The 15,213-nt window shown below is 39.5% G+C and overlaps 1 protein-coding gene across 3 annotated transcripts in view; it reads right to left on the bottom strand.

Moving 5' to 3' along the window:
* KCNT2 (potassium sodium-activated channel subfamily T member 2) overlaps positions 1-15,213 on the bottom strand; it is a 1,642,055-nt gene that overhangs the window by 88,592 nt on the left and 1,538,250 nt on the right. For all 3 annotated transcript variants that reach the window (XM_073642937.1, XM_073642939.1, XM_073642938.1), the window contains one exon: positions 11,874-12,174. In XM_073642937.1, the coding sequence (XP_073499038.1) occupies positions 11,874-12,174 (301 nt within the window). The remainder of the gene's footprint in view (positions 1-11,873; positions 12,175-15,213) is intronic.

Raw genomic sequence — 15,213 nt, 5'->3', positions numbered from 1 at the left:
TCAAGAAAATACAGAAAAATCTTTAAATGAGAAGGTGTGTCCAAACTTTTGGTCTGTACTGTATATATATATATATATATATATATATATATATATATATTGGACAAATTAAATTTACCACAGATAAAATGTTCATTTTTAACACTTTGTAGAGAATCCTTTGCAGGCAATGACTGCCTGAAGTAAGCCATGGATGTCACGAAATGATGGGTTTCCTCCTTTGTGAGGCTTTGTCAGGCCTTTACTGCAGCTGACTTCAGTTGTTACATGTGAAATGCAGCTTGATGGGGCTGAAATCTAGTGATTGACACAACCATTGCAGAATATTCCACTTCTTTGCCTTTCACGGTATGTTTCGGGTCATTTTCCATCTGTACTGTGAAGCGCCGTCCAATCAACCTTGCTTTATTTGATTGAATCTGAGCAGATGGTATCGCCTTGTACACTTCAGAATTCATCTGGCTGCTTCTGTCTTCAGTCACATCATCAATAAATGCTAATGACCCAACGCCATCACAAGGCCTCCACCATGTTTTACAGATGACATGGGGTGCTGATCATCATAAGCCGCTCCAAGCTTACTCTATGCTTTCTTCTTCCCATCATTCTGGTACAGGTTGATCTTAGTTTTGCTTTTCCAGAACTGGGCGGCTTCTTTAGATTTTTTTCTGTCAAAGTCTGATCTGGCCTTTCTATTTTTCAGGCTAATTATTGGTTTGCACCTAGGGTTGAAGACTCTGTATTTGCTCTCATGACGTCTTCTGTTTATGATAGACTTAGATACTGAAACACCTACTTCCTGGAGAGTGTTCTTCACTTGGGTGGATGTTCGTGAAGCGGATTTTCTTCACCATGGAAAGCATTCTGCCATCATCCACCCCTGTTGTATTCCATGGATGTCCAAGTCTTTTTGAGTTTCCAGGATCATCAGTGGGCTTTTTTTTGCAGAATGTACCAAACTGTTGATTTGGCCGCTCCTAACATTTCTGCTATCTCTCTGATGGATTTCTTTTTCAGCCTAATGATGGTCTGTTTCTCTTCCACTGAGAGTTTCTTTGTCCTCATGTTATGGGTTCACAGCAACAGCTCCCAAATGCAAATGCCACACCTGAAATCAGCTCCAGACCTTTTATCTGCTTAATTGATGATGCAATAATGAGGGAATAGCCCATGCTGCTTATTGAACAGCTTTTGAGATAATTGTTCAATTGCTTTTGGTCACTTTAAAAAGAGGTAGCTACATATTAAAGAGCTGTAATTCCTAAACACTTACTCAAATTAGGATTTGAATACCCTCAAATTAAAGCTGGACGTCTGCACTTTAAGCCCATATTCATTATAGAACTGGAAATTTAATATGTTTTGGTAAACAGCTAAAATGGAAAAACTTGTCACTGTTCAAATATTTCTGGACCTAACTGTATGTGCGCTGTTGCTCCATTTATACAGGGGAGGACAGGACTCCTAATCTCAGGATCTGTGGGGTCCAACCACTGTGAATAAGTAATGTTATTCATGGGACACCCCTTTAATGCTGAGACTGGACAGCACTTTGGAACAATTGTGCTGGAATCAAACTTAATTTTTCTCTTTATAGGGGTTGTACCAAGTTTTTAAGTTATCCCCTAGCCATAAGATGGACGATAACTTACGGATTGCGGGGGTCCGACCTCTGAAAACCACGCCGATCCCTATTATCTCTAGCATTCCATAGACAATGAATGGAGCATAGGTGCACCTGGCCACCCTCCACTCCATTCAGACTGGGATCAATCAGAGTCCCAGTTGGAGATACACATGGTACGTTGTTGTTGTTTTTTTGTTTTTTTTTTGTTTTTTTTCATCGTCCATCTGTTATTGGCAGGACAGGCTATTTATGGGACAAAATCAAATCCTTGGATTTATCAAATCACCATCAAAGTTTACAACAGGATCTTGAAATCTTTCTTGGAAGACATTTAATCATTCAGTCTCATGTATGAAATCTGCAAGATACAAAGTTCTCTACTTTATGTAAACATCAGATGTTCTCCCTCTTGAGATTATATCAAATTTATCATTTTTGAGTCAATAATCACAACATGGATTGGAAGCAGGAGCGGCAGAGTTATTCAAAGCGCAGAACAAAAGATTCTCCAAAGGAATCAAATCAATCTGCAATCAACAGAAAAATATAAGATGCAGTGTTATCTTGAGAAAGCTGGTTGATCTTCTGGGAAATGTAAAGTACAAGTTGTTTTAACTGCACAAGGACAGTGATACACAGATAAGAAGCGAGGAATTACAGTTACGTTTTACTCCAAAGTTCATATAGTCTTAAAAGTGGCCTTACACATTAGGCAGAAGTGGGTTGATGGTTGAACTGCCAAGAAACGAATGATCACCTGGTGAACGATCGCTACAAAATATTCTGAAGCCATCCTTTTGTAAAGATCTGTAATGGGCAAGAACCTATCAGTCTGTTGTGTTGGTAGTTCTCGGATGCAATAGTTAACAGGTCTACATACCCTCAAGCCCAGAACAGGCCACAGATCATGGCAGAGAGCAATCACTGATTGTCCTGTTTAACTTATGGCATTCTTTTCCAACATGACAACTTTCACATATCAATCATATATGACAGAAAATTCCTAATTTATGGCCAACCTTAAAGCCAATGCAAATTAAGGTGGTCATTCCTCCACTAGCAAGCATGTTTGAGTCAAATGTGAGTGCTTTTTAAGGGGGCTGTCCACTATTAATTTGGACTATTAATTGGACTATTAATGGGTGCTGCACAAATTAAAAACAAAAATCTATACTTACATCATGGACTGGTGTCGCTTCTCATCTCTCATTTCTGTGTCCCTCGCCAGTCTCTTGACGTAAACAATGTCATGTGGCCACTGCAGCCAATCTGCAGAAATGCAGACTTAGGTTATGTGCCCACGATGCAGAAATGCTCCTGATTTTTTCCTGAGCGTTTCTGCATCTCCCTGGCAGAAAAAAAGCATGCGGATTGTACATGCGTTTTTCCTGCCAGGGACAAGCTGATGTGAAGCGTTCTTCACATGCATTTCCACATGCAGGTGGACAAGCGCTTTCCAAGCGATTTTAGCAGCACTTGGAAAGTGCTTGACAACTTGGTCACACTATATGAATCCATGCAAAAGGCATGGATTTATATAGTGTGACCTTAAAGAATGATAAAAAATAAAAAAATGGATCTATACTTGCCTTCTGATGGCCCCCGGAGTCTTTATTTGATCTGTCCTGTCTTGCCGGCAGCTTGCGATACACTACACTGAAGGACCTGCCGTCACATGACTAAATGATGTCAGCGCGGGTCCTTCAGTCCACTGCGATCTGCCGGCAAGCAAAGACAAGCACACCACGGGCCATCGGAAGGTAAATATAATAATTGTTTTTTATTTTATTCTTTTTTTTTTACATGTTCTATGGCACCCGGGTCCGGAGGAGAGTCTCCTCTTCTCCAGACCCGGATACCATCCGCACATTGAAACGCATGGATTCCGCATGTACAGATGCATTGATGTGGATTACATGCATTCCAATGCAAGTCAATGGCGGCCAGAACGCAGCGCTTCCGCAAAATAATTGGCAGTGCTGCGTTTTTTTCCGCAATGATAATCTGCAGCGGAAATTTCCGCACATGTACACAGCACATGCGGATTATCATTGGGGAACATGGCAGGCCTTCTACCAAGCGTTTTCTAAGCGTTTCTGCAGCAGAATTGCCGCTGCAAAAACGCTTAAAAAATGCATCGTGGCCACACAGCCTTAATTGTGAAGGCTGCAGATGATCAGCAGCTACTGATTGCAGCAGTAATGTGACACTTATGTCAGAAGACCAGCGGGGGACACAGAACTTAGAGTGCAGGAGTGGCACAGGTCTAGAGCATAAGTGTAGACTTTTTTATCTTTTATAAAGCACCATGGGAACATTAATTCCACTACTGGCTCCATTGTCCACTAGTGGCTCCATTTATCAATAAACGTAAGTGGCATGCAATAGGATTAGGCATATAAAATCAAGGACTTCCAGTGACCAGCAAAAGGGTAACAATGTTTTGAACTTCAGACTCCACATTGCACCATCCACTACTCCTTCGAACGTGAGACTACCATTATTTCATAGACCATCATCTTGATTAGTTCATACATAAATTTGACTTGCAACTATTTAGTATATGATTAGATTTGCAGATTCTTGTCACTGCATTGTTATCATTTTTTAAAAATCCGAAATTTTAATTTTTATTATTTTTTCAGTATTTTGTAAATCCACCTTTGTCTTTCAGCACTGCCAGAATCCTTCTTGCTCTTGATCAGATTCAAACATGTATCGACCGAAATCTGATCCCAGGTCTCTTCTATACATTTCCAAAGCTGGTCCATACTGGTCACCTCACTTCGGTATATATACAGTTTTTTCTTCAACTCTACCCACAAGTGTTCGATTGGGTTGAGGTCTAGAAACTGTGGGGGCCAATCCAGTACCTCTACTTCATTGTCCTTGAATCATTTCTTCGTCAGTCTTGATGTATGCTTTGGGTCGTTGTCCTGCTAAAACACTATGACGTCCTTTTCATACACATAGTACTCAATGTACAAAGTAACTCATCTTGTAGGATACTCACATATAGCTCCGCATTGAGACCAACATCGATCCTGGTCAAGTATCTAACGCCTTTGGATGTGAAACAACCCCGTATCTTCAGGCTTCCTCCACCCTTCCTCCACTGATCTTGACATTTCCTTCTATTTCTCGATCCGTTATCCTCTTTTTCCCTTGTTTGTTCCAGACCCATTTGCACCCATTAGAGCCTAGCCTGTTGGCTTTCGTCTCATTGCTCCAGATCACCCATTTACAATCTTTTACTGTCCACTTTTTTTCCTTTTTTTCCAAACTCGAGCCGACGTTTCTTATGACAATATTGATGTCGAGGCTTCTTCACCTTTTTCAAGGATTACATTCATTTTACCTTGAGCATAAGTTATTTTTTTGGACCGACTATCATATTATGCACTCAACCAAGGGACAATGTATCCAATGTTTAATACCAGGATCCATTAATCCGCGTACAATAAGAGACATTATTTAATAATTGACGTCTCCTATTACAGGTTGTGCAATCTCGTTCGTTTTTGTCCGTCATGTTAGAGGTTTGTTTCCTATTGTATGCCTATTAATGGTATATAAATATCTTACAACAGCCGATGAATGAAGGCATTAAAGGTCATGTCGGTAGCCCAATGATTTAGGAGGTAAGGCACATTTTAATAAGCCCCGACTAGTTTCAAAACAATAAACAAAGACTGAAACGAGTTGGCTGCGATACGGTTACGCAAGAGTGATAATCGTTCCAATGCTAATATTATGACACCTATTAAGTAGAGAGTTTCACTGCTTTATTATCATCGCCTTCAAATCATTACTATGCTTATATAAAAACTATAAAGGGTGACACCTGTAATGTTATTTCTCAATCCTGCATTGATTTGCCATTGTGCTGTAAATGTCTATGCAAAAAAACAAAGTGACAATCAAAACAGCTAGCAAAACCATGGTTATTTAAGGGTAAAAAAGATGTATATTGGTAGTACTATTAAACTCATATTTGGTTTCTGAATGTGCTGCTCTTAGGGCCCAGGCCCCATGAAGCACGGGCAGCACGGTGGCTCAGTGGTTAGCACAGTAGCCTTGCAACCCTGGGGTCCTGGGTTCAAATCCCACCAAGGACGACATCTGCAAGGAGTTTGTATCTTCTCCCCATGTTTGCGTGGGTTTCCTCTGGGTTCTCCAGTTTCCTCCCACACTCCAAAGACATACTGATAGGGAAATTAGACTGTGAGCCCCAATGGGGTCAGTGCCGATAATGTGTATTAATTGTAAAGCACTGCGGAATATGTTAGTGCTATATAAATAAAGAGATTATTATTATTAAGTGCTGGACCTGCATAGTCACTCAGTGTGACTGTGAATTGATTGATCTCAAATATACTGCAGTAACAGAACCTTAATAACAGCCTTTTGTCCTTTTGTATTCTTCACACACTGAAAACACGGAGATCAATATTAAAGGGAATCTGTAAGAGGGATTTTGCGATGTAATCTGAGGACAGCATGAGTTAGGAGTTAAAACATTGAAAACAGTGATGTGTCACTAATTAGGTTGTGTCCTGTTTACTTACAATGAAGGCTTTATCACTAAGAGATTATCATTGCTAGACTACAGCTCAAGTCTACACACCCCTCCTCTGATAAGCTGCTCACTGGCAATAGACAATGCAAATAGAAAGTTGTGGTGTGGGCAGGGGCAGCTTTCTGAGCTCTGCTACATGCTGCATCTAAGAACTCTGATTGTGTCACAACTGCTGCACCCAGTAAACTAGGTGATACATGACTGAAATCAAGTTTACTTGCACTATAATATGATACTCTCTATAAATAGCAAAAATTTGCTGACCGATTCCATTTAAATCACTCAATTCTCATTTGTCCTTTCTTTCTCTTAGAAGCAAATTTATTCAACACTTATTCTATTTTTGGGGAGACTTCAGTGAACTCGACAAATTCATTTTTCAAAATATCTGCTTGAATCTAGTACAGAGGTTTTACTGTACACATAGGACGTCATATTCAGCTGATGTATCCACTTGTAAGTGATTTGCACACAGTCTAGATGGAGTAGAGTGCTTCTTCTAGAAGTAAATACAAGCATCTTACAGTTTCAAGACTCAGTATTCATTAAAGATAATAAACAGGGATTCTTCAATGTTATTTACTGCTAAAGACAAGAGAGGCTCTTATTACCCAACTTCAGCTGCCAATAGTACAATTTCATCAGTGGTGATGACTGATAAAGAGGTCATTCTAAAAAGTGCACTGTTGTGTACATATATAGACTCACTACAAAATCATATGACAATACATGATTTTCTGTACAGCTTTAGATAGAAGGCAAGTGTAAAAAATGTGAAATCTGTGTTCTTACAGCTAATGTGCTATCCTCATTAGACAATTCCTTATACTAACTGGAATAATAAAGATAAAATAAATGCACAGGCTATACTTCACTACTTTGTCACATTACGCATCACTTCTAAATTGCTACAGGGAAAGGTGAGGGCTGTTTTTACACACTCATGACCAAGCAGCTTTTGAACCTTGATGACAAATAAGCACAATTTTAACCTTTAAATTCCAGCGTGATATTATTGGGCTTTTTTTGGCAACAGTTGTCAAAGATCAGCAAAATGGTTTAAGAGAGGGAAGGGGGGCTGGGATACGCCACACAACAATAAAAAAGCTTTACTTATCCACTGCAGTACAACCTGCTGATCTTTAATAGCCTGTGACAATGATGTATTGTTGCCCCATTTGACCACTGTATCTGATCACTGGACTCAGCCGTACCATGCCTTTATCACTCTGGCAAAATAAATGAAGGCTAATGTGGAGTGGAATTGGAGCAGAGATCGATTTACAAGATGAGTAATGTTTTTTTTCATTAATTTTATGGTATATTATTACGTCAGCCCATTTTTTTCTTGATTTTGATTAACCCATTAAGATGGGCAATGGACCAGATTGACCTAAAATGACCTAGTATTGAATGCAGACTCCGACTCCCCCTAAAGTTACTGCCCTGCTTACTAATACAAGATTGGCCTGAAATGGTTCATTGTTCATCAAGATCCATACATTCTGTGTGATAGCATGGATGTCAGGCAGGAAGCACGTTATTATATTAATTGTCCCTACATTTATGCATTACAGTACTTGAGATTAGTAGTTATAATATATGAGTAAATATTTGACATAAAAAAAGAAACTCCTACTAAAAATGAAAAATGGCTGAAAGGAAGAAACCAAGGTTGGAGCCTTGGAGTAAAGGCTTTGTTTTTACAAAACAAGAGGGTTATGTATCTCTGTCTATCAGAGAGATAAATTCTTACAAGAAATACTTTCAATCTTCTTTTAAAACTCACGGGAGGAATGTTACATCCTGGAGCGATAAAAGACAGCTAAAAAAGGAATGGTTTGTAGAATATATTACACATTGCTATTTCATGAATAGAAATGGATTACATTGCAGATGTGCATCACCATCATTATACACTGCTCCAAACAGCACAAGAATTGATCTTTCGGCTAACGTCCTCATGTGTGCTACGCTGATAGATTGTCCTGACAGTCAAATACACTCTGCTTATATTCAGGCTCTATGCATCACATTGACACTTTTCAATGTTTTTTCTCAAAATGCTGCCTTCTTTTCAATCTCTTATTGAATCAATTTTGCTGGTACGTTATGGCACTTCTGTACATATTGACAAGGTAATGGAAAGAAATAGCTATGTATGTATGTAAACAAATATACATGTCATTCTTTACATATTTCACAATACCATATCATTAGAGTTCTTTTATAAACCAATTCTCTACCCCAACATGATTTTCATATGATTTTTAAAATATTTTCCTTGAACCACTTGAACTCCCACGGACCATCTCCTTCATTTTTTATATGATTGCATTTTACCATACTGTGAACAGTATGTGTATTCACTATGCTTGTGATCGAGAGTGTATTGCTGCTATAAGAAGTTTCCATTAGTATTATATCTTCTTTTTTCTATAAACCTAAGATGAAAAACTACTAGATTATTTTCACAATGAAGAGTATACTGGAGTATGTTCATGGGAGTTAGCATGAACCAGTCAGCATAAGGCTCTAAGAAAAAAAATTGTAGAACTTTTACCCTTTCACTAAAAAAATATCACTTTACTATCAATGTCCAAAGTGTCAGAGATGGAGACCAGGATCAGAGCTTTCCTCTGTTGCCATGATTGAATCAAGGATGGTGTCTTTTTGATTGCTTCAATGAGCATTTATTTTAAAAAAAAAGATTATTAAAACATTAGTTTACACAACGAGTTTCGGCTACTTGCAGCCTTCATCTGGTGTATAATAAAAATATATTTATCCAACTTTATATCCTCCACCACCAAGAAGTGGATAGGGGAGGTGGAGAGGGCAGGGGAGGGAAAGGTTTAATCATGTGTCTATTTAACTCTTGCTCTGTACTTTTGTTTGGAACTATATTCACACTGTGCCACCCTAACCCTGATTCTGTTTTATATTTTTCTGCCACAAGGAAAGGTTAAGTTACTAAAATCCATCTGTTCAATATATAGTGCATACAAAAATGTGATAACACTGTACAAAATAAATAAATAAAAATAAAAATTATGAAAAAAAACTTTTAAGAAAAAAATATATTTTTTTCTCTTTTTGTCCCCTTTTCCGTCTTTCCTTCCTTCCATTCATTTGTTTCTTTTCTTTCTTCATTTTTATTTATGTCTTACTGCAAAACAACTACATGGTGTTATAATGGATTTATGAAGCTCTCGTGTCTCCATTTTCATGAATACCTTACCCATTCAAAATCCCATATATAGTGTAATTTATATTGCCAAGGGTTGATTCAATCGTCCTTGATACAATTGTGGCAACAGAAGACAGCACTGATCCTGGTCTCCATTTCTCATTCTTCCACTGTGGGAATCTCCTGAAAGCGGTTCCCCTGTCTCTCTGGGATTAGCTGCAGTCTATCACTTTTGAATCCAAACCAAAACGAGAGTTGTCCCTCAGGCAGCACAACTATATCAGGTGAGCAGGTTTTCTTATTCAACTCGCCTTTTGCAACTTGACATATACTCACTATGCTTAGACAGTGACACATCTTTTTTCTCTTTTAGGATACTCCATATAATAATGTCCAAAGTGTAAGTAAGTTGGTATTTTGAGTGCCCCCTTAATGTTCAATGAAAAAGTATCCAAGAGACTTGGCATAATTATTTCAGGATATGCAACAATAGACATGCTCATTGGTTCAGTTGCGTCTGCTCATTTATTCACTGGGTCAAAGAATTTCGCATTATGTCACTGGTAAACCTAGAAATGACTACTCATGGGCTATATAATAACTTCCAATACAATAACATAATGAATCAATATTCTGAATTATCAAAGTCTTTATGCCAGAAATCTGATGTAAAACACTTTGAAAAGTTGCAAAATCTTTTTACAGTGTAATGTAGCACAACAATTTTACAACTTTTGGCTTTGTTTGCACACCAGTTTTGGTCAGCCCTGCCAAAAAGTGGTGGAAGACAAGTGGTATGGGGCAATGCCCACTTATCTAAGTCACGATGAGCTGAGGCATATTTTCACCACAAATCTTATTCCAGTCTCTAAATGGAGTAAGATTTGTGACGCACACACCACTCTGAAGATGCTTCTGATCCATTAAGAGGTGTGCACATCGTAATGTATCAGGTGCCTTTGACTCCAACAACAGTCTTGATAAATCTAGGACTCAGAGTCTCTATATTGTTGACTACAACTATCTCATACATGTAATACAAAGGCAAGGTAGTCTTACGTTAGGAGGAATGTCTCTGAATACAGTAACAAATATAATAATAGAAGTCAAGAACTACAAGTGGAATTATTGTCTTAAAGAAGTTGTCTACTACTTTCACATTGATGCCCTATACGCCAATCGCATGCGGCACCCCTGCCGATCAGCCATAAATCCTTACCTGTGGTGCTTCGTGGTCAAGTTGTAGTGGTCACTGCGGGGTACTGCACATCCGCCTCCCATTCAATTGAATGGGACGCGGATGTGCAGTAACAAGTGCTGGCCAGTGCAACTTGATGGCAAAGCACCTCAGGTGAGGACTTCCGGCCAGTGGGCGCCGCCGGCACCGATAACGCCTGATCGGCGGGGGTGCCACATGCAGGACCCCTGCTGATCATACATTGATGCCCTATCCTATGGATAGGGCATCAATGTGAAAGCAGTGGACAACTTCTTTAAAATAAGTTAATATTAAATAAGTATACTTGAGTTCTGTCAGATGAAAAATCTAATTTTTAACTTAATGGGGTTGTATCTCAAGGATCACCACTGTTCATACTCTTTATTGAGCATATGGTTGTAAGAAAATATGTTACTGGTGCCTCTGTAAACCTGACTTTATATTGGAAAGGGAAAATCTTAATGGGAAAACTAGGAAGTTTGCTTTAATTGAAGAATATAGATTTATATTCTTAAGAATTTTTTTATGGAAAGATTATTGTGACAGGTGTGTGAAGGACTTATGATAACGGTTATAGTATTTTACATTTTTATATCCATAGTAGAAATGAATCAATCGATTTGTAATCAAATTAATTACATTTCAGAAAATTTTGGATTCTGGTGAATCTGAATTTTTTGGAATTTGATTCACATACATCCACAAAAATGGTGGCCAGCTGGCCACTATTTTCCTGTATTCATTTTAGGGATGGGAATTGATAAAATAAAAACATATACTCTTATTCTCACCTCTTCCTATGCCTACACATGCCTCCTCCCCTCTGCACAGTTCTTCCAGCTTTGAGGCCCATAAGGTCATGTAACTGCATGACTGCATTGGCTTCAGCACCGGAGTTCAGGTGAGGTCCTAGTAGCTGTGCGTATAAAGGGCTTTTTTTTTAACTCCTTCCCTCCACTTAGTTTTTAATGTTTTGGTGTCTGGAGAAACCTCAGAGCATAATAAAATTCTTTTCATTGCAATAAAAGCAGTTTTCATACAAAACTTATTTGGACTGAATGGAATCTACCAATCAATTCAACAGAATCTGCTGAAACACATTTCTAGAAATGTGCTCATGTGTAACCCATAGCTAAAAAATGTGTCTTTAATAGTACAATTTCTATAAGCCAGCTTAGGCTAAATTGATTTATATAGAGCTACGTAAGGTACATGAGGTCACACCAAGCACACATTTTTTTAGATATGTTTAACATACCATAACCTGCTGTTGAAAGACCCAGATGCTTCATTCTGTTCTTTACTAATGCTGCAAGTTCTTGCCGTTCTGATCTTCGACACAACGTCATCCTCTGTTGACTTATCCTCTCGGATGTTTTGTTGGAATGTCTTGGAACTTTTCTGCTTAGTCTTCTGGCCCATTGCATACTCTTCCTTCTCAGTAAAGGGTGGTCCGCTTGGTCACTGGATGTGGAGTTTCGATGGTTGTTACGATTTAATGATGTTTCTTTGGTTTCTTTTGTGTCTTCCCATTCTTCAACGCTGATAGATATCTGTGACTGAAACGAGAGAATAATTCCATGATCAATATTAAATACTGTAGATGTTAAGGTAGATGTGTCATCCAAATATTCTGTAATCCTTTTAGTCAAAAAGGCAGAAAACAATACTTTACTGTATTATTTAACTACCACACAAGACAGTATTTTTAGCGCCCAATTTGGCTGATAAGAGAACAGGCTTCTTAACTGATGTACTTTTCTCTATTTTGTACCATTATTAAATCTGTCTCTCCTTCATTTCCAGCCACTTCAAAATTGTTGAGGGTCTAAAGTGTACTAGAGACTAAAGCAAATAATTTATTTACATGCCCGACATTTTTGATACAATTTATTTACATGCCCGAAATTTTTGATACAATTTCTAATACATTTAGCTTAGTAAAGCAGCATACAGCTTTTTCACTCTGGCATTTTTTTTATTTTTTTTTTCATATTTGCTTTCCAAGATACACAATTTTTCTATTTAATCATTAATGCAGCTGATATTTTCTTCTAGATGAGATTTGTTTTTTAATTAAATAATTTTTTAATTGCATAAAATTTATTTAATGGCTTTTATCATGTTTTTTTTTTGAGGGAGAGAGAATGAAATCAAAAACAGAAATTCTAAAATTCTTTGGGTTTTCTGAGTACAGTGTTTACTGTTACATAACATATGCACTTTATCTGGCCTCCGGTGGACACTCTGCCAATTCCAAGTACAATATGTATTTAAACCTGCTCACGACTACACTGTGTGCATACCTGATGGATGCGGGATACTGCCGAAGTGTGATGTTTATTACTTTTTATCTCCCTTTTAAAGATAACTTTTTTTCATCCAAAGAAGATTGCATTACTAGAGCGCCCAATTACCTAGTGAACTTTTTTCTGTCCATTACCAGCCACCAGGTTCTGATTTGGAGGAGATGCCAGCAGCTCACTGGGAGTGCTGCCCCTGATTGCATTACCTTGAATCCACAGTCTGCTATGGAGTTGTGCCCTGTTGATTCTCAACCTCCCAAGTTAAGAGTTAAATCCCTTCTGTTAAGCGTCAGGAGTTTGCTGGATCTGAAATGGGTTCAGAGACATCTGAGGATTCTGTGGTCTCCCATTCAGGTCCAGCTGGGACTGATGTTGCACAGCATTTCCTTCAGTCCCAGCGCCTAGCTAGTGCACGAGATACTCGGGTTGTTTCTCAGGTGTTTGTGCCTAGCACTATGAAGTATAGGTTGCGGAGGGAGTCGGGGCTCCGGCAGCCTAAGTCCGAGTTTGCGCCGCACTGAGCACGTCCGTGACATGGCGGACCGTGATTGGTGGTTCAGGAACCAGCTGATCTGGTGACCTGGCACCACCTGATTTGTCACGGGTGTCGTCAACAATGGTGCGACAGTGGGGCAGGGCTTAATCTTTAAAAGGCCCGACCACAAACATGGCGGCGCGCTCAGATCATTTGAGCAAGTGATGCCGTTGTGTGGACAACTCTGTTCCACGTGATCCCTAGCTGTTCACTCCGTGGCCTGCCGATGCCAGAGTTTGCTCGGCTAATTAGCACAGGTTGCATAGGCAGGTTAGCTCCATAGAGGCAGGTAGCTTCGCCTGGCAGCCTGGCTCAGCCAAAGGGGTCGCCTATCACCCCGAGCAGCCTGCAAACGTCCTGTGCACGGCTAATGCCGGTTCGCCACGTGGAGTTGAACCCATCAGTCTGGTAGCACGCTGGCTGGGGCACGTGTACCCGTTGGCGTAGTTACACACGCATCCTAGCGCCGCCAGAGTAGTCCCTGTGCAGTAACAGGGCTACAAATAGTTTTCCGGTCGCTCATCTCACGTGCTGCTAACGGAGATTGTGCGAACCGTTATACCCATTCCTGTGTGCTGTAACACGGAAGGGCTTATCGTTTAAGTTGGTTGTGTATCTTTTCACCCGGAAAGTGTTCGGCAGCAGCCCACCTGGCTGCATCGCGGACCCCGGGGTCGGTTGCGCTCCATTTAAATAAAGTCTGCAACCGCCCTCCTAACACCTTCAACACGTTCACATAAAATATGCACTAATGTTATATTCACATCTCATGCCATTCCCTTTTTTCCTTAAAAAAATCCTTCCATTTTCATTTCTTCTATAGAGTGTAAGCTCTTATGGTCAGCAGGGTTTTCTCTTTCTCTATCCTGCTGAGTGTAAGCTCATATGTTCTGCGCGGTCTGTTCTCTCTCTTGTAGAGTGTAAGCACTTATAGTTAGTGAGGTCCTTTCTCTCTCTTGTACAGTCTAAGCTCTTATAGTCAATGAGGTCTTTTCTCTATTGTAGAGTGCAAGCTTTTATAGTCAGTGAGGTCTTTTCTCTATCTTGTAGAGTGTAAGCTCTTATAGTCAGTGAGGTCCTTTCTCTCTCTTGTAGAGTGTATGCTTTTATAGTCAGTAAGGTCTTTTCTCTCTTGGAGAGTGTAGGCTTTCATAGTCAGTGAGGTTCTTTCTCTCTCTTGTAGAGTGTAAGCTCTTACAGTCAGTGAGGTCTTTTCTCTCTTGTAGAGTGTAAGCTCTCATAGTCAGTGAAGTCCTTTCTCTCTGTTGTACAGTGTAAGCTCTTATAGTCAGTGAGGTCCTTTCTTTCTCTTGTAGAGTGTAAGCTCTCTTATAGTCAGTGAGGTCTTTTCTCTCTTGTAGAGTGTAAGCTCTCATAGTCAGTGAGGTCCTTTCTCTCTCTTGTACAGTGTAAGCTCTTTTAGTCAGTGAGGTCCTTTCTCTATCTTGTAGAGTGTATGCTTTTATAGTCAGTGAGGTCCTTTCTCTGTCTTGTAGAGTGTGAGCTCTCATAGTCAGTGAGGTCCTTTCTCTCTCTTGTAGAGTGTAAGCTCTTACAGTCAGTGAGGTCCTTTCTCTCTCTTGTTGAGTGAAAGCTCTGTCAGTGAGGTCCTGTCTCTCTCTTGTAGAGTGAAAGCTCTCATAATCAGTGAGGTCCTTTCTCTCTCTTGTAGAGTGCACGCTTTTATAGTCAGTGAGGTCTTTTCTCTCTTGTAGAGTGTAAGCTCTTATAGTCAGTGAGGTATTTTCTCTCTCTTG

The sequence above is a fragment of the Phyllobates terribilis genome, unplaced genomic scaffold, assembly GCF_046119375.1.
Source record: "Phyllobates terribilis strain yellow unplaced genomic scaffold, ASM4611937v1 Scaffold_8__6_contigs__length_399053987, whole genome shotgun sequence".
In the NCBI taxonomy this organism is placed as follows: domain Eukaryota; kingdom Metazoa; phylum Chordata; class Amphibia; order Anura; family Dendrobatidae; genus Phyllobates; species Phyllobates terribilis.
The sequence above is the reverse complement of the archived record's forward strand: the minus strand, read 5'-3'. Positions and strand labels throughout refer to the sequence as shown.